Below are 19,580 nucleotides of genomic sequence, written 5' to 3'. Positions count from 1 at the left end.
GCCTGTGCTTTAATTCCCACCTGCATGCTCTGTGGCTCTCCCGCCCCTACCTCCAGACTGGGCTCCCCCTGAGTTCCAGATGCACACATCTAACTGCCTGCTCTCAACTCTCCTCCGACACAAGCGGCCATCTCAACCCCAACATGCCCACAACACAACTCTTGATTTCCCCTCCCAAACCTGCCCCTCCCCTAGTCTTCTCCATCTTAGTAAGTAGCCCTTTGTCACTCAGACCAAACACCTGGGAGGTGACCTTGATTCTTCTTTTCGTCTCCTACTGACAGCCAATCTATTGGCAAGTTCTGTTTCTACTGTCTCCAAAATAGATCCTAAATCTGGTCACTTCTCAGCATCTTCACCACCAAAAACCTTGCCCTAACTCCTCAACGCTCATTTGTTCTATGGAAACAGCTTCCTAATGGATTTCCCTGTTTCCATTCTTGCCCACATACTGTTTATCAAAAGCAGCCAAAGTGAACCAGTACATGGGATAAATCCCGTCCCATCACCCCTCTGCTTCAAACCTTCAAATTGCCATTATCTCTGCAATAGTAAGTACTCTGCAGATATTTGTTAACAACTGAGTAAGAACGAAAGAGACCCAGTTACCAGCTTGATGCACAACATAGAAATGTACAAATACTGAAGCACCAGGTGAGAACAGGACCAGCAGCAAAAGCTACCTTGGCACAGAGCCACCCACTGGAGTACGCTCCCTCACTACTCAAAGCGTGGCCAGCAGTACTGGCATCGCTGGGGAGTGCGTTAGAAATAAAGAATCTCAAGTCACCCCCCCAGATCTATTGAATCAGATTCTGCATCTTAACAAGCTCTCCAGGAGACTCATATGCACACTAAAGTTTGAGGAGTAGCACCCAGAGACCACCCGCATCTCCATTTCCTGCCCTAGCCCAGCACCGACTTCTCTCACTGACCATCAGGGCCAAGGAGGTCAACACACCTGCTCCTCATTTGTAGCATCACTCAGGGGACCTGGCAAGGCAATTCCGACTGCCCACAGGTTTTGCCAAATTGCAAAACCTAAAATTGCCAGTCTCCACGCACATGCAAACCTCGTGTGCCCGATGCTAAAGCGCGTGGTGTTTAACGTCTCCATTTTTGAAAGAACATGGCCCTGGAGTGTTTGTTTTGATAAACACATTCTTCCATTCTAATTTCTAGGTATTTCCTAATACCTGGGAAACAGTGCCAGTCGCCTCTGGTGCTCCTGAGGTAGAACTGCTTTTGTTGTGTCCCCCAAATGATCTCTCTTCTAGTGAGTTACAGATAAATGGGATTTCCATATGACTTCACTTATATTAATATAACACTGATGGATTTTGTTTTTAATGGAAACAATATACTGCAAATATTAAACTAATCTATTTTTATTTCTTCCTTAAGTCATCACCCTTTAGTTCGTCTTTTACATAGACTTTTTGATCCAGGGCAAGAGGGTGAATGAATGAAGGCATGAGTAAATGAATGAGATGACTTCTTTAGCCACAATATGTTTAAAATTAGGTTATGAACAGAAGGTGGAATTTTCTAAATTCCTTTCATATGAAAGTGACCCAGACAAGAGTTCCTTCTGTAAGGAGATAAGATGCTACTCCACATTGGAGAGCTAGATCTTGAGACTGCTATCCTAAGGTAGAGGAATACGGTTATAAAGCAGGGGAAGTAACAGTCACTCCTCCTGCCCCAAGGAATTATAGGTTCCAGAGGGGAGACAGAGTGGCAGATGGGGGTGGTCAGGCATGTGCCCCTTTTCCTCTTATAAATGGAAGCACAGAAGTTTTAGAAAGGGTATCAACATGGAGCTGTGAAGAGAAACCAATAAGAATCTATTTCCTACGGCAATAAAATAGGATAATAGCTATATTTAATGATGCAGGCACTGTGTTAAATGCTTTATGTATATCACTGCATCAACCCTCCCAAGAACCCTATTGCTATTACTTCATTTTAGCAGATAAGGAAATTGCATCTCAGAGAAGGCAGGTGACTGGTCAAGTTTATATATCTAGTAAGTGACAGAACCAGGATTTGAATCCAGCTATACTCTAACTAAAGAGCCCTCACCTGTAACCATGGTGCTGTTATATTACTTTCAGTACTAACTGATGTAGAACGTGGTCGATCTGGCTGCCAAGGGTCAGCTGAATTCCTCCTCCACACTGCCCCCAAAGAAACCCATGTTTGAGACAAATCTGATTATGTCACTCCTCCACTTAAAAAACGTGGAATGGCTCCTGGTTCCCTGTCTACAGGGTAAAGTCCAAGGTCACCATGGCATACATCAGGAGAGGAGCCACTGAACGGAATCCGGGCTGAACACTTGTACAGAGAGCAGTTACTCTCTTCATTGTCTAATTTCTTCCCCATCCCCTGAGATAAGCTCATGCATTCAACCAGCTTTTGTATAACAGCACGACTTAAAAGGGCGTCTCTCTTCTCCATAGATGGATATTCACATTTAAGCAAGGCACTACAGCTCACCTCTGTGGCCAGGGCGTGTGATAAGTGCAGTTGCACAGGGTCCTGTGGTTTAACGCTCTGTAGTTGCTGTCCTGAGATCCTTAATACTTTTATCTTTGAATTTGTGCTTTTGTCAGTGGAGTGTGCTGGGACTACAGAGCACACGCCCGGGGCTGGTAGCTTCGGCTCACAGGGGGTCCCGCCTTCCCACTGCCTCTTTGGGATCCATCCACTAAGCCCCAGGCTCTGGCGGGCTTCGCCCTCCCTGCCCCGGCCCCTTTGACTACAGTAGCAACCAGGCAGGGTGGCCTGAGTTCTACTGTTACACTCTGCCCCCAGGAGGGTAGAGCTGGAATCAGGCATGTGTCCAGCTGTTTCCAGAGGTGGGGAAGAGAAATGCTAGTTCCTGTTCAGGGACTGAGCTCAGTCTGCAGATCCGCGGGGCCCTCGCACCCACTCTCAGTCTCAGTACTGGGAAGTCACAGTCTCTTGCGGGGTCACCTGTCCACCGTGGTTTGGAACAATAAGCTCATGAAAGGGGAGACGGACTCATCTACCCAGGCTGGGTCTCTGCATCTTTTTTTTTGCACTGAGTGGTACAAATTATGAAGCCTGCTCTGTCTATGGCGCTCTGATGTGTTTCGTTAAATATAGTAGAACTGTCAAGTCACAATAAAATGTGACATTAATGTTACTTCCAAGGGTGCTGAGTGCAAGACACTAACAATTTAATAAGTTTAGGCTTTTGTATTGACCTATGTTAATGTGTGATTTCATGCTATTTTGCATGGCAAGGGAAGTTTCTCAGAATTTATTTGATTGCTAGATCAATGTGAAAATGCATTACCGGCCTGCCTTGAGCATGGCCAACTGTTGACCTCTCCAATTAAGTAGACTTGAGAATGAAAATTCAATTATAATGAACAAACGTTTCTTGAACACTTTCTATGAGCCAGGCCCTATGCCAGGCCCTGTGGGGAATATGCAGATTTGTAAGATTTGTTCCTATCTTCGGAGTGCTTGCAAGCAAGTGGGAAGAGGGAGACGTACGTGTGTGGATGACTACGGTATAATACACCGTCTTACCTTATAAGTGCAGAGGAAATGGAATCAGTAGTGCAGCTGGACTGTTTGTAGGCAGCCCCTCATAAGCAGGTGACAGTGGTTCCTTGCCTTATGTCCATTCCCCTTCTTGGGGAATGGAACCCTACTTTTTTTCAGGCTGAGTCCATCTCCAGCTCAGAGATAAATCTTGTTCAGTTTAGCCCCTCTGTAGTAATCCCATGTCTCTTGTCACTGACTGGTTTAGAGGTGGGCATGTGACTCACGTCTGGCCACGGAAGCATGAAGGCAAGTCTGTGGGTTGCTTCTGAAAAGCTCTTTTGCGGTACGGAGAGCTTTGTGGTTAAGAGCACAGACTCTGGAGTGGGCTGCCTGGTTTACAATCCTGGCACCACCACTTACCAGCTGTGTGTCATCAGGAAAATTACTTAACCTTTCTGTTTCCATTTCCTCATCTGTTCAATGGGGTTAATAATAATACATACCTACAGGGTGTAAGGATCACAATTAGTTTACGTTTGTAAAGTGCTTAGAAGAGTGCCTGGTACATAATAAGTGTTATATAAGTGATATAACCAGCATACCTTTAAGAGGCGACACCAGAAGTGACAGCCGCTTCTTATGACCCTGGACATCGGTGTGTGTAGATGTGACTCCTGTAACTTTCATGGTCTCCTTGTGCCTCTTAAGGGGGCTGACCCGTGAGGGAGGATGGCAGAGCCAAAGGAGGGAAGAACCTCAGTCCTTGGTGAAAACACCAAGCCACTGAGTCACCAATCCTGGAGTCCACTCTACCTCTGGGCTTTCTGTTCTGTGATATGATAAAGTTACTGTTTATTTTCAGTCAGCGCCTCATTTTACTGGCAGTCAAAGGCACAATTTAACCTCTACAGCCACTGCCTGGTGTGTGTCCTGGAGCTCCTCAGCCTGTGCGACCTCTAAGTCCCACAGTTGTCCTGGTTGCACTTCCTGAGATGCGGGCTACCTCAGAGCAGCTCCTGACATCAGCTCCTGACCAACTTGCCATGACTCCCCAGGGCTCTGGCCTTGTCTTAATTACGATGTGATGGCTTCATGAAAGACTGAGGTCTCCGAGGTTTCCCTAAATTCAGAATCTACTCTTGATATTCACAGGGGACAGGCTGTAAGGTCACTTTCAAATTTGTAAGTAATATGGTAATGTAATTTCCCCACAAAACACAGTAAATTAACACTTAATAAGTAATTCCCTTTGATTCTTAATAATTCTATAAGATATAGGACGAGAATAAGTAGTAAAGTTACTAGATTCCTCCATTAAAGTAAGCTCTACTCTACATCATTTGTTTAGTAACACTAAGAGCTCACTTAAATTTCTAAAAATAGGGTGAAGATGATGACAAACGATTTTTAAGGAATACCTTGGGATAGTTATTGATGACATGGAGGTGCATCCTCTGAGTTATTGACAAAAAGACCCTCCCTATCATCCACCCTTGTAGCAGGTATCTGTTATCAAATTTGTGCTTCAGCACAAATTATAAATTATAAATTCATAATATTATAGATCTTCAGGACTGTTCAAAGATTGGGAAATAATATCAATGTTTTGAATCATTGAAAGTCATGGGTTTCATCTCTTGTGTCCACATCTATAGATAGATAATGGCTTCCTAGGGCGTCAGGCTGAGAAGGACTGTGAGGTCACATCAGGCTTCGGTGGGAAAGAGTGTGGGGATTGATTATGAATGTCTGCCCCGGGTGTGGGTGGAGGCAGTGGCAGCGGCAGCAGCCATATTGTGTTTCTGTAATCCAGGGTTTACAGTTTCTTGAAAAGCAATTAGAACACTGTCAGGCCTCATAAATTGTACCAATGTTTTCTTAGGTCAGTCTCCCAAGGCAATAGAAATACAAACAAAAATAAACAAATAGACCTAATCAAACTTACAAGCTTTTGCACAGCAAAGGAAACCATAAACAAAATGAAGAGACGAGCAACCAAATGGGAGAAAATATTTGCAAATGATGTGACCAACAAGGGCTTAGTTTCCAGAATATACAAACAGCTCATATAACTCGACAGTAACAACAACAAAAACAACCCAATCAAGAAGTGGACAGAAGACCTAAATAGACATTTCTCCAAAGAAGACATACAGATGGCCAATAAGCACACGAAAAGATGTTCAACATTGCTAATTATTAGAGAAATGTAAATCAAAACTAAAAGGAGGTACCACCTCACACTGGTCAGAATGGCCATCATTAAAAAGTCTACAAATAACAAATGCTGGAGAGGGCGTGAAGAAAAGGGAACCCTCCTGCACTGTTGGTGGGAATGTAAGTTGGAACAGCCACTATGGGGAACAGTATGGAGGTTCCTTAAAGAACTAAAAATAGAACTACCATATGATCCAGCAATCCCACTCCTGGGCATATATCCAGACAAAACTATAATTCATAAAGATACACGCACCCCTGTGTTCATAGCAGCACTATTCACAATAGCCAAGACATGGAAAAATCTAAATGTCCATCAATACGTGAATGGATAAAGAAGATGTGGTATTACATATATACAATGGAATACTACTCAGCCATAAAAAACAACAAAATAATGCTATTTGCAGCAACAAGGATGCAACTAGAGATTATCATACTAAGTGAAGTCAGAAAGAGAAAAACAAATACCATATGAAATCGGTAATATGTGAAATCTAAAATATGACACAAATGAACCTATCTATGAAACAGAAACAGAACCATGGACATAGAGAACAGACTTGTGGTTGCCAAGGGGGAGGGGGCTGGGGGAGGGATGGAGTGGGAGGTTGGGGTCAGCAGATGTAAGCTATTATATATGGGATGGATAAACAAAAAGGTCCTACTGTATAGCACAGAGAACTATATTCAATATCTTATGATAAACCATAATGGAAAAAATATTTTTAAATGTATATATATATGTATAACTGAATCACTTTGCTGTACAGCATAAATTAATACAACACTGTAAACCAACTATACTTCAATAAAAAAATATTGATTAAAAAAAATAGGACACTGTCAGGCCCAATTCCATTATTCTAATTACTCTTAACTTCAGGATAGATTTATTTATTTTACTAATGCATTTATTGAGCACCTTCCATGCACTGGGTGTACTGTTAGGCATTGTGGAAAATTAAAAAGTGAATCGCTCTCTGATCCAACCCACAAAGAACCAGTTAATAGAAGAGAAAGATGTGTGTGTTTATGGTAGGAAGTGATAAAATGCTGCATGAAAGGGTTCGTTCAAGAAGGGAGACACATTAAAGGTAGGAAAGGGTACTTTTAGAGAGGCACGCTGGTGAGGGTGAGTTGCAAGGAAGCCTTGCAGTCTTGGGAGTAGGACTGTTGGAATGGATAGAAGGAGAAGGCTATTTCAAACTGAGCTGCCAGAAGGAGTGAAAGCACCGGAGTGGAAAGCTGACGGCTGTGGGTGACCGGCTGACTGATGAGAATATGTAACTGCTCTTTATCCCAGGTTCCCCCACAGAGTGAGCAGGTTGCCTCTTGGGCTTCATTAGACTGTGGTGCTGACGTGACATCCATTTTTATAAGGGTTGTTAAGCCAGGGGAAAACCCGCTCTTTAGAAAGATCATCTTTCATCACCATTTGAAGTGTGACATACAACAAATGTCTTAACGTAAAGGAGAGGCCTCACTGGTGTCTCACACTGTACATTTTTATTGTAAACCTAAGAGGACTGACAAAGGTTCCATCTTTATTTTCTTAACTACACACAGAGTCATCAAATATTGCCAATGAGGAACATTCCTGACATCATATTATTCCATGACCTGAATAAAGCAAAAATTCTTTAACACATCGCTGAGCTAGGCACTAGATATTTACTGAAAATATTTGCAAGAACAGATTAAAATTGCAAATAGATCACCCCTCACATGCTCTAATGTCATGTCATACGTACGCATACATTATAAACATGAGGTAGGATTTTGTTCAATTTCTTTTTTAAATACTTCAAAAATTAAAGCAATGCTGTTGGCTTTACTATAAAAAAAAAACCAAAAAAAAACAGAAAAGAAAATCATTCTTCGGCTACATGCAGAAAGCTGTTAAGGACCAGTCCAGGTAAAGAAGCACCAAGAAATAGATTTGTCAGTCAAATAAGGATGCACATTTTAAAGGTAAGGTGGAAAAAAGGAATTTAAATAAACCTAAACATCCTTGTAAAATTTAGAATGCATGTAAACATAAAGGATTAACTTGCATGTCAAGGGACTTCTCGGGCCTTCATTTACTTATGGCTTGGCTTGTCACTATCTTCTAAGCAAACCTGAAACAGAGAAGGTGATTCTATGACACTGAGTAATTAAATTCCACCAGATCCAAAGCTACAGGCAAGCCGGTTGTACGTTCACATCCCCTCCTTCCCTCCCTGCCCCCTCTTACTTCCTTCTTCCTGCTCCATGCTGTTTCCTGGAGTTTTTATGGGCAGCCTTAGATCTGTATTTACCCACTATATTTAGTGAGTTTGATTATGCATAGCCTAAATTCAGATCTGAGACGAGGATCCAGATTTTTGTTCACTGAAAGACTTTTTGCTTTTTTTTATAGGTTTACAGCAAAGACTAAGCAGCTTATTTCTCTCTTTTCTTGCTATTCAATAGGCTCGTTTTGCCTCAGGGCTTTGCCCTTCCTGCTTTCCTGTAGAAGGCTCTGCGGGCATGTCTGCCCAGGCTGGTTCCTTCCTGACATTTATGTCTTCGCTCTGTGGCTACCTCTTTGGAAAGGCCTAGAAGATCACCCCACGTAAATAACACCCACCCCCGATCCCTGGCCTTGCCACTGTCCAGCACATCACTCTGTTCATTTGTTTTCTGCTATCCCTTTTTCATTCTTGTAAGTTTTTATATAACTAAAGTATTTTTACAGATACAGTAAAGTTCACCCTTTTTAGTGTCCAGGTCTGCAAGTTTTGACAAACACATAAAGACATACTGCCACGACTACAATCAAGACCTAGAAAAATTCCATCGCCCTGCACCATGTTCCCATACCCCCTTTTTAGTCAACCCTCTCCCAACCCCAGCTCTGATCTGTTTCCTGTATCTACAATGTTCCCTTTGCCAGAATGTCACAGAAATGGAGTCACATAGTATGCAGTCTTTTAGGTCTGGCTTTTTTTCACGTAGCATAATGTAGTTGAGATGCAGCTGTATTTTACATGTATCAGTACTACATTTCTTCTGACTGCTGAAAATTATTCCGTTGTATGGATGTTATTCATTCTCCATTTGAAAGACATTCCATCTATTTCCAATTTTTTGTGACTATAAATAAAGATACAATAAACATTCAAATATAGTTTTCATTTCACTTGTGTAAATACCCAGGAGTGGGATGGCTGGGTGATATGGTAAGTGAATTTTTAATGACAGAAGAAACTATTCAACTGTTTTCCAAAGTGGCTGTACCATTTTGTATTCCGACCAGCAATGAATGAAAGTTCCAGGAGCTCCACGAATTCCTCAGCACCTGGTATGGTCAAGATTTTTATTTTAGTCATTCTAATAGGTGTGTAATGGTATGTCATTATGGTTATAATGTGCACTTTCCCTAATGACCAATGATGTTGACCATCTTTTCATGTGCTTATTTGCTATTATACCTTCTTTGATAAGGTACCTGTTCCAATCTTTTGCTCTTTAAAAAAATCATTATTTTCTTATTATTTTTCTTATTATTTTTGAGAATACTGCATCACACCTTCTTTTTATATTCTGGATACTAGTTTTTTTTCCAGATAAATGATTTCCAAATATTTTCACCCAGTTTGTGACTTATCTTTTCATTCATTTTTAATTTTGATAAAGGACAGTTTATCATTTTTTTCTTTTCATGAATTGTTTCTGGTGCCATATCTATGAAATTACTGTCTAATCCAAGGTCACAAAAATTTTCTTCTATGCTTTACATTTTAATCTATGATCCCTTTTGAGTTAATTTTTAGAGATGGTGTGAGATATGGGAGGAAGTTTTTTTTTTTTTTTTTTTTTAATGGCATACTGATACCCAATCATTCCAGCACCACTTTTGAAAGACTATCACTTCTCCATTGAGTTGCCTTTGCAACTTTGTTGAAAATCGATTGACATATACGTTTCGGTCCGTTTCTGATCTCTATTTCTTTCCATTCATCTACATGCCATCCATTCATCAGTACTGCACTGCCGTGATTACTGTAGCTTTCTTGTAATTCTTGAAATCAGGTAGACATTACTCTGTTTATCTTTTTCAGAGGTTACCACTATCTGAAATTATCTTATTTATTTGCTTACTTTCCTGATGTCTGTTGGGAGACATCAAACCATGAGACCAGGGAGTTTGTACCTATCTCATTCTCTCTTATACCCCAGCACTGAGAAGAGTGCCTGGCACACAATAATTACTTAATAAACTGGTTGAAAAAAAGCACAAAGGAAACCAATATTTAACTTGAGGAAATCAAGGGAACTTAGTATTTTGGGGGAAGAAGGGTCAAATTGTTTTGTGAGAAGCCATGAGTAGAACAGAGGCTTGGCTTGTGGTGTGAGCATGGAAGATGAAATGCTCTTTGGGCCATGGCATCTTGGTCACAGTTCTATTAGGAGCCATCAGGAGCTCCATGGGGCCACATTCATTCACTCATTCATCAAGTGTTTATCTAGCACCTAATGTGCTACATACTGCATTACACTGCATTATAAACGGCAGTAGGCAAAATCTTGTGTTCAAGGCATGTGGCGTTGCAGACAAATAAAATAATAATTGAGACAGAGTCACCCAGGTACCCTAAAAGTGGTTATTTGCACAGGGCTCTTTGAGTGATGTGCAAGGGGCATCTCAGCCAGCCTCGGGCTTGGGAGGCTTCTCAGAAGTGAGCAAACTTGATTAAGGTCTCAAGTTTCAACAGGAAACTTTGGGTCCTTAGTGGGACCCAGCTTTCCTTAGTGGGACTTGGCAACAGTACCTCAGAGCTCTCTCTCCTGGTGCTCTGAAGCAGCTTCAGCTGTTTCTGGGTTTGGGGCACCCGTGGTGGTGGTTTTATGGATTAACGCTCTCTTGGTGACCTCTACTTCTCCTGCGTGTCACTTATTGCGGTAATGATGATATAATTAATTATGCAGATAGCTATTTAATGCCCACTTCCCTCCCACTACAATGAGACCTTCATGGAGACAGGGGCTGCACCTGCCCTGGTCACAGCCGCATTTCCACAGCCCAACACAGTGAGTGGCCCAGCCAGGTCCTGGGACAGACTGTGTGGGACCCTAATGATGAAGGACTAATCTCACAGTTCTTGGAAGATCTATTATGTTACCGGAGAACTTTCCCTCCCTGATAGAGTAGTTTTGTGCCTTTGCTCACTTTTAGGAACAGCTGTTAGCTCTTCTTTTATTTTCAAATTACTTTAAAATAATTAATAGTCAAAATAAAAGTCCCCCCGACACTGCCCAAGGAGAAAGAGAAACTTTCACATTATGTGTAATGGTGGATGCTCATGTGTTCAGCAATTAATTTGTTGATCTTGACATGTTTTTAGCATGTCACTGGTGGCCAGACGGTATTGGGGATCTGCCCAAACCCCAAAATGAATCTTTTGCTTTTGTGTGTCAGTAGGGCCTACTGTGCCCTAAAAATGGGCGGAATAAAAAAAAAATGGAGAGAAAGTTATTCTGAGGCTGTATTACCAATTGTTCCTCTGGGTAATGCCATTTATTTTAATTCTCCCAAATACACACATACAACACACACACACACACACACACACACACACACACACACACACACTCTCTCTCTCTCTCTCTCTCTCTCTCTCTCTCTCTCTCTCTCACTCCCTCTCTCTCTCTCTCTCTCTCTCTCTCTCTCTCTCTCTCCCCCTTGGGCTGCTGCTTCTCGGTTGCTGCAATAGCAAACTGGAGTTGCATGTGGGGGAGGAGGAGAAGGGTATTAACACTGTTGGACATTTAACTAAGCACCTACTATATACCAAGTACTCGTCAAAAATTCTGTCAGTTAGCCCACATCTCCATTGAGGATACCGAGGCCTAGACATCAGGAAGGGATGGTGAAGAAATATACTCAAGACCTGTGATCCCCAGGGAAGTTACATTTTCAAGCACCTCATTTGCTTAATTAAATACATGAATCAGACTTGCTGCTGAGTGAGGGAAAAGGGGAAAAGGAAAGGTATCTGCCCCTTGCTCCACTGTCCATCTGTTTGACAGGGCTGTAGCCATCTTAGGCATCAGCAGAACTTTGACACTCTCACTTTGACCTGTGGCTACTGTGTTTATGTCTTTGTGCGAAGCAGGGGCTGGCCAAGGCCTGGGCCCTCTCTCCGTGGTTTCCTGGTTCAAACCTTGGTCTTGTGTGATGAAGTGGAAGGGGGACTCAGAGTTACTAGCTTATGTGGTTCTTTCATTCAAAAGTGGGTTTTCTGAAACCCTACAAGAATTCATTTGCTTTTCCAAAACCCAAATGATTCTGTTTGGAATGAACTACAAATCCACATCTATTTACTCAGAGAGAGAGCTGGTGAGCCGAGAACAGGAAGAAAAGAAAGTGGCATTTATTGAGCACCAGTTATGTGAACTACTACGTGCTTGGACATGTTATAGATCCTTGCAATCGCCTGGTGAGGTATGCTGTTTATCCCATCTTACAGATGAGAAAACTGAGGGCTAGGCAGGTTCAATAGTACTGGTGAGTAGTCAGCCTGTTCTCTCCGAGCCCGAAACCTGTGCTCTTTCCTTAACATGGCAGGACTGTGCAAAGGGATGGGAGTGAGGACTTCTCTGTTCCCTCGGAATTCGAGACAGATCCATATCCCTAACTGGCAATAGGTTTCAAAGAGTCACACCGTGTGTGACAGCCTACATACAACATATACAATTACAGCCTCGCCTCCCCTGCTTCAAGGTCAACATTTCATTCTCCCATCTTGGCCAAAGAATTCTTGGTGTGGTTTCCTGAGTTTCCTCTTTTCTTTAAGCTTTTTAATACTATACAGACACGATGCCTTGAATTAAAGCCTTGGGGAGACATTAAAATATGAGAGAAAAGTCACTTTCTATTAAGAAGGTCAAGAGTGACTGTCCCGTGGTTTTGTGTGGCTGATTTCATGAGTGGATATTTAATTGGCTCATACTGAATAGTTATGCAAATGGGGAGATTTTCCACAAACATTTGTTGGATCCAACCCACTGTGGCAAGTTCTTCGTATCAGACAAAATCTGCACAGCTGCCCAAGAAAATTATGTCCTGACTTACATGCTCTCAAAAAACATCAAAAAAAATCTACTTTAAATGGACTCCTGTTTTAGGTGTATTGGAATAACCGCTACGTAAAATCATCCCATAGTGAATGAAGGGCAAAGAAGATCATCTTTAAACTCTACATTTTGCAGATGAGAAAACTGAATGCCAGAAGGAAAGTGACTTTACCTGAGGTCACACAGCTGTAAGGAGAATTCACTTTGTAGGACTCTCCGGCGCTGTATCAGGATCAGACTGTTCTATATAGATTTCTATTTAATGGAACATAAAACACTCAACTCCATATCGGGATCCAAGTCTCCTTAGAGAAGAACAGATGCTTTTTCTCCTCTTAGGAAAGATGGAATTATTCTAAACCTCTTTACCTAGTCATATGGTCAATTGAGATCCTATATACATAGGTGTCAAATGGATGAGGGCATTTCTTACCTAAAGAAAGGATTCTTTAAATCGAGGGTGTTCCCAGACCTCAAGCCTGTCTGGTTTACCAGCGCCACGATCTGAATGTCATAGCTCTGTCTGTAAGGCAGAAAAAGAAAACCAACATATCAACTCACAAGGCTGGTGTTAGCCAGTCACATATATTTAGGGCACCTTCTTTTTTCCTTTTTTTTCTACTTTTTTGAGTGCACCATGTGGCATGTGGGATCCTAGTTTGCTGACCAGGGATTAAACCCATGCCCCCTGCAGTGGAAGCGTGGAGTCTTAACCACTGGACCACCAGGGAAGTCCTGGGTATCACCTATGCATACCTACTTCACGCGGGTTTTAAGAGCATGTGTTTGGCATCTTATACGTTTCTGTATCTGTTTATTTGGATATGATTAATATTGGTAGAGGTAATTGAAGGCTTGTTTGCTTGCAAACTGTTTATTACAAGAGTCTGATAGCTATAATTTCTTGGTTTAAATATTACAAAGGTAATGGTATTTCTGGTTGATTAAAGTATTTAAAAAAAAAAGCTTTATCAATATCAATGGCAGAAATGGCTTTAAGTAACAGAGACCCTTTATGGGTCACCACTGATGTACCAAAACAATCTTAATCATGCGAGAATTGGCTAAGCTAAAACCTCAAACTGACGTAAAACAGCCAACAAATGTGATTGATTTTAAGAGACCCCAGACGAAGCCTCAAGCAATTACAGTGAGAAGCGGCTAATAATAACAGGTAATATGCTATATCCTTGATGACTAATCTGAAGGGGCTATGTTTGTGGGATTTTTATTAGTCATTCTCAAGAACATATGTATTTCTTTTGGTTATAAAACGGTGACATACTCACTGTAGAAAAATAAGGAAAAATAGAAATAGAATAATCCATAATGTCATTAGACAAAGATTCCTTCAACTAGCATTGCAGAATATTTCCCTTCTATGTAATTTTCCCTACATTTATAAATATAAAATTTAAGCAAAATCATGCTTAAATTGCTTAAATAGTCCTTACCTCCTTATTTTATTTAACGTTAGCATTTATCCTATAATTCTCAACAATGTATTTGTCAATACCATTTTGTGGGTTTAGTACAATTCATTTAGCAATTTCTCATTGTTAAATATTTATGTTTTTATAATAATATATTATTACTTATGGTAACAAAAATCTGGTTTTATGACAGAAATTCTCTGCAAAAGACATTCCTGTAATACATCTTTACGTACTATCTAGGATTATCTTGCTTGGGATAAATTCTTAGAGGTAGACTCACCAGGCTAAAGCATATAAAACATATTTAAGGCTCTCAAGACCTACTGCTAAAATATCTTCCAGAAAGTGTACCAAATTACCTCCTCACCTACAAAGCAAAAAACTACTAATTTCATTATACTTTTTCCAATTCTTAATATTTAAATGTTTGGGATTAAAATATTATTATTTTAATTTGAATTTCCTTGATAACCAGGCTTCTTTTTTAAATTCCAGAAATTAGTGAGTGATATAAATCCCTCCCTATCATTCCCAATAGTGGCCTGGGTAGGTTTAAATATAAGGTCAGATTCTGTGAAGCCGGTAACTCAAGGTCTAGATTTTATTGAGGACAAACAAAATAAGAGGAAGACATAGCCATATATATATTTTTAAGCACTCATTTCTGTGGGCTTTTTTATATTTTTAAACATCTTACTTGGAGTATAATTGCTTTACAATGTTGTGTTAGTTTCTGCTGTATTACAAAGTGAATCAGCTATATGCATACGTAGATCCCCATATCCCCTCCCTCTTGCATCTCCCTCCCACCCTCCCTATCCCACCCCTTTAGGTGGACACAAAGCACTGAGCTGATCTCCCAGTGCTATGTGGCTTCTTCCCACTAGCTATCTATTTTACATTTGGTAGTGTATATATGTCCATCCCACTCTCTCAGTTCGTCCCAGCTTACCCTTCCCCCTCCCTATGTCCTCAAGTCCATTCTCTAGGTCTGCGTCTTTATTCCTGTAGAGTCCCTAGATTCATCAGATTTATTTTTTAGATACCATATGTATGTGTTAGCATATGGTATTGGTTTTTCTCTTTCTGACTTACTTCACTCTGTATGACAATCTCTAGGTCCATCTACGTCACTACAAATAACTCAATATCGTTTTTTTATGACTGAGTAATATTCTATTGTACACATGTGCCACATCTTCTTTATCCATTCATTGTCGATGGACACTTAGGTTGCTTCCATGTCCTGGCTACTGTAAATAGTGCTGCAATGAACATTGTGGTACATGACTCTCTTTGAATTATGGTTTTCTCTGGGTATACGGTCAACAGTGGGACTGCTGGGTCATATGGTAGTTCTACTTTTAGTTTTTAAAGTAACCTTCATAATGTTCTTCAGAGTGGCTATATGAATTTACATTCCCACCAACAGTGCAAGAGGATTCTGTTTTCTCCACACCCTCTCCAGCATTTATTGTTTGTAGATTGTTGGGTGATTCCATTCTGACGGGTGTGAGGTGATACCTCATTGTAGTTTTGATTTGCATTTCTCTAATGATTAGTGATGTTGAGCATCTTTTCATGTGTTTGTTGGCAATCTGTATATCTTCCTTGGAGGAATGTCTGTTTAGGTCTTCTGCCCATTTTTTGGATTGGGTTGTTTGTTTTTTAGATATTGAGCTGCATGAGCTGCTTGTATATTTTGGAGATTAATCCTTTGTCAGTTGCTTCATTTGCAAATATTTTCTCCCATTCTGAGGGATGACTTTTTGTCTTGTTTATGGATTCCTTTGCTGTGCAAAAGCTTTTAAGTTTGATTAGGTCTCATTTGTTTACTTTTGTTTCTATTTCCATTACTCTAGGAGGTGGGTCAAAAAGGATCTTGCTGTGATTTATGTCATACAGTGTTCCGCCTATGTTTTCCTCTAAGAGTTTGATAGTGTCTGGCCTTACATTTAGGTCTTTAATACTTTTTGAGGTTATTTTTCTGTATGGTGTTAGGAAGTGTTCTAATTTCATTCTTTTACATGTAGCTGTGCAGTTTTCCCAGCACCACTTATTGAAGAGGCTGTCTTTTCTCCATTGTATATTCTTGCCTCCTTTATCAAAGATAAGGTGACCATATGCGCGTAGGTTTATCTCTGGGCTTTCTATCCTGTTCCATTGATCTATATTTCTGTTTTTGTGCCAGTACCATACTGTCTTGAATACTGTAGCTTTGTTGTATAGTCTGAAGGCCAGGAGCCTGATTCCTCCAGCTCCGTTTTTCTTTCTCAAGATTGCTTTGGCTATTCAGGGTCTTTTGTGTTTCCATATAAGTTGTGAAATATTTTGTTCTAGTTCTGTGAAAAATGACATTGGTAGTTTGATAGGGATTGCACTGAATCTGTAGATTGCTTTGTATAGTAATTTTCACAATGTTGATTCTTCCAATCCAAGAACATGGTATCTCTCTCCATCTGTTTGTATCATCTTTAATTTCTTTCACTGGTGTCTTATACTTTTCTGCATACAAGTCTTTTGTCTCCTTAGGTAGGTTTATTCCTAGGTATTTTATTCTTTTTGTTTCAATGGTGAATGGGAGTGTTTCCTTAATTTCTTTTTCAGATTTTTTCATCATTAGTGTATAGGAATGCAAGAGATTTCTGTGCATTTATTTTGTATCCCGCTACTCTACCATATTCATTAATTAGGTCTAGTACTTTTCTGGTAGCATCTTTAGGATTCCCTATGTATAGTATCATGTCATCTGCAAACAGTGACACTTTTACTTCTTCTTTTCCAATTTTGATTCCTTTTATTTCTTTTTCTTGTCTGATCACTGTGGCTAAAACTTCCATAACTATGTTGAATAAGAGTGGTGAGAGTGGGCAACCTTGTCTTGTTCCTGATCTTAGAGGAAATGGTTTCAGTATTTCACCATTGAGAACGATGTTGGCTATGGGTTTGTCATATATGGCTTTTATTATGTTGAGGTAGGTTCCCTCTATGCCTACTTTCTGGAGAGTTTTTGTCATAAACAGGTGTTGAATTTTGTGAAAAGCTTTTTCTGCATCTATTGAGATGATCATATGGTATTTATCCTTGAAGTCGTTAATATGGTGTATCACACTGATTGATTTGCATATTGTGAAGAATCCTTGCATTCCTGGGATAAACCCCACTTGATCACGGTGTATGATCCTTTTAACGTGCGGCTGGATTCTGTTTGCTAGTATTTTGGTGAGGATTTATGTATCTATGTTCATCAGTGATACTGGCCTGTAGTTTTCTTTTTTTGTGACATCTTTGTCTGTCTTTGGCATCAGGGTGATGGTAACTTTGTAGAATGAGTTGGAGGGTGTTCCTTCCTCTGCTGTATTTTGGAAGAGTTTGAGAGGATAGATGTTACCTCTTCTCTAAATGTCTGACAGATTTTGCCTGCGAAGACATCTGGTCCTGGGCTTTTGTTTGTTGGAAGATTTTTAATCACAGTTTCAGTTTCAATGCTTGTGATTGGTCTGTTTATATTTTCTCTTTCTTCCTGGATCAGTCTCATAAGGTTGTGCTTTTCTAAGAATTTGTCCATTTCTTCCAGGTTGCCCATTTTATTGGCATAGAGTTGCTTGTAGTAATCTCTCACGATTCTCTGTATTTCTGCAGTGTCAGTTGTTACTTCTCTTTTTTCATTTCTAATTCTGTTGAGTTGAGTCTTCTCCCTTTTTTTCTTGATGAATGTGGCTAATGGTTTATCAGGTTATTTTATCTTCTCAAAGAAACAGCTTTTAGTTTTATTGATCTTTGCTATTGTTTCCTTCATTTCTTTTTCATTTAATCTGATCCGATCTTTATGATTTCTTTCCTTCTGCTAACTTTGTGGGGGTTTTTTTGTTCTACTTTCACTAATTGCTTTAGGTGTAAGGTTAGGTTGTTTGTTTGAGATGTTTCTCGTTTCTTAAGGTAGGATCGTATTGCTATAAACTTCTCTCTTAGAACTGCTTTGCTGCATCCCATAGTTTAGGGTTGTCGTGTTTTCATTGTCATTTGTTTCTAGGTATTTTTTGATATCCTCTTTGATTTCTTCAGTGATCTCTCAGTTATTTAGTAGCGTATTGTTTAGCCTCCATGTGTTTGTATTTTTTACAGATTTTTTCCTGTATTCATATCTAGTCTCATAGCACTGTGGTCGGAAAAGGTACTTGATACGATTTCAATTTTCTTAAATTAACCAAAGCTTCATTTCTGACCCAGGATATGGTCTAACCTGGAAAATGTTCCATGAGCACTTGAGAAGAAAGTCTATTCTGTTGTTTTTGGATAGAATGTCCTATAGATATCAATTAAGTCCATCTTGTTTAATGTGTCATTTAAAGCTCGTGTGTCCTTATTTATTTTCATTTTGGAAAGTGGGGTGTTAAAATCCCCTATTACTATTATGTTACTGTTGATTTCTCCTTTTATGCCTGTTAGCACTTGCCTTATGTATTGAGGTGCTCCTATGTTGGGGGCATAAATATTTACAATTGTTATATCTTCTTCTTGGATTGATCCCTTGCTCATTCTGTAGTGTCCTTCTTTGCCTCTTGTAATAGTCTTTATTTTAAAGTCTATTTTGTCTGATATGAGAATTGTTACTCCAGCTTTCTTTTGATTTCCATTTGCATCAAATATCTTTTTCCATCCCCTCACTTTCAGTCTGTATGTGTCCCTAGGTCTGAAGTGGGTCTCTTGTAGACAGCATATGTACAGGTCTTGTTTTTGTATCCATTCAGCCAGTCTATGTCTTTTGGTTGGGGCATTTAATCCATTTACATTTAAGGTAATTATCAATATGTATGCTCCTATTACCATTTCCTTGATTGTTTTGAGTTTGTTTTTGTAGGCCTTTTCCTTCTCTTGTGTTTCCTGCCTGGAAGAGTTCCTTTAGCATTTGTTGTAAAGCTGGTTTGGTGGTGCTGAATTCTCTTAACTTTTGCTTATCTGTAAGGGTTTTAATTTCTCCATCAAATCTGAATGAGATCCTTGCTGGGTAGAGTAATCTTCACTGTAGGTTTTTCCATTTCATCACTTTAAATATGTCCTGCCACTCCCTTCTGGCTTGCAGAGTTTCTGCTGAAAAATCGGCTGTTAACCTTATGGGGATTCCCTTATATATTATTTGTGGCTTTTCCCTTGCTACTTCTAATATTTTTTCTATTTAATTTTTGATAGTTTGATTAATATGTGTCTCTGCATGTTTCTCTTTGGGTTTATCCTGTATAAGACTCTCTGTGCTTCCTGGACTTGATTGACTATTTCCTTTCCCACATTAGGGAAGTT

General features: G+C 40.0%; 1 protein-coding gene across 3 annotated transcripts in view; it reads right to left on the bottom strand.

The window, feature by feature from the left end:
- Window positions 1-269: 269 nt before the first annotated feature.
- The window catches only part of LOC101269532 (histone-arginine methyltransferase CARM1-like), a 272,045-nt gene continuing 252,734 nt past the window's right edge, over window positions 270-19,580 (bottom strand). The window contains exons 12-13 of one of the 3 annotated variants that reach the window (XM_033417338.2): window positions 13,280-13,369; window positions 270-4,028 (exon numbers count right to left, since the gene is read on the bottom strand). In XM_033417338.2, coding sequence (XP_033273229.1) covers window positions 3,995-4,028; window positions 13,280-13,369 — 124 coding nt within the window. In that variant the 3' untranslated portion in view covers window positions 270-3,994. Of the gene's footprint in view, window positions 4,029-13,275; window positions 13,370-19,580 lie in introns of those variants that run through there. The other 2 variants (XM_033417340.2, XR_004480189.2) reach the window with 2 other exon arrangements.

Source organism: Orcinus orca, chromosome 6 (genome assembly GCF_937001465.1).
Source record: "Orcinus orca chromosome 6, mOrcOrc1.1, whole genome shotgun sequence".
NCBI classification, from domain to species: Eukaryota; Metazoa; Chordata; class Mammalia; order Artiodactyla; family Delphinidae; genus Orcinus; species Orcinus orca.
The sequence above is the reverse complement of the archived record's forward strand: the minus strand, read 5'-3'. Positions and strand labels throughout refer to the sequence as shown.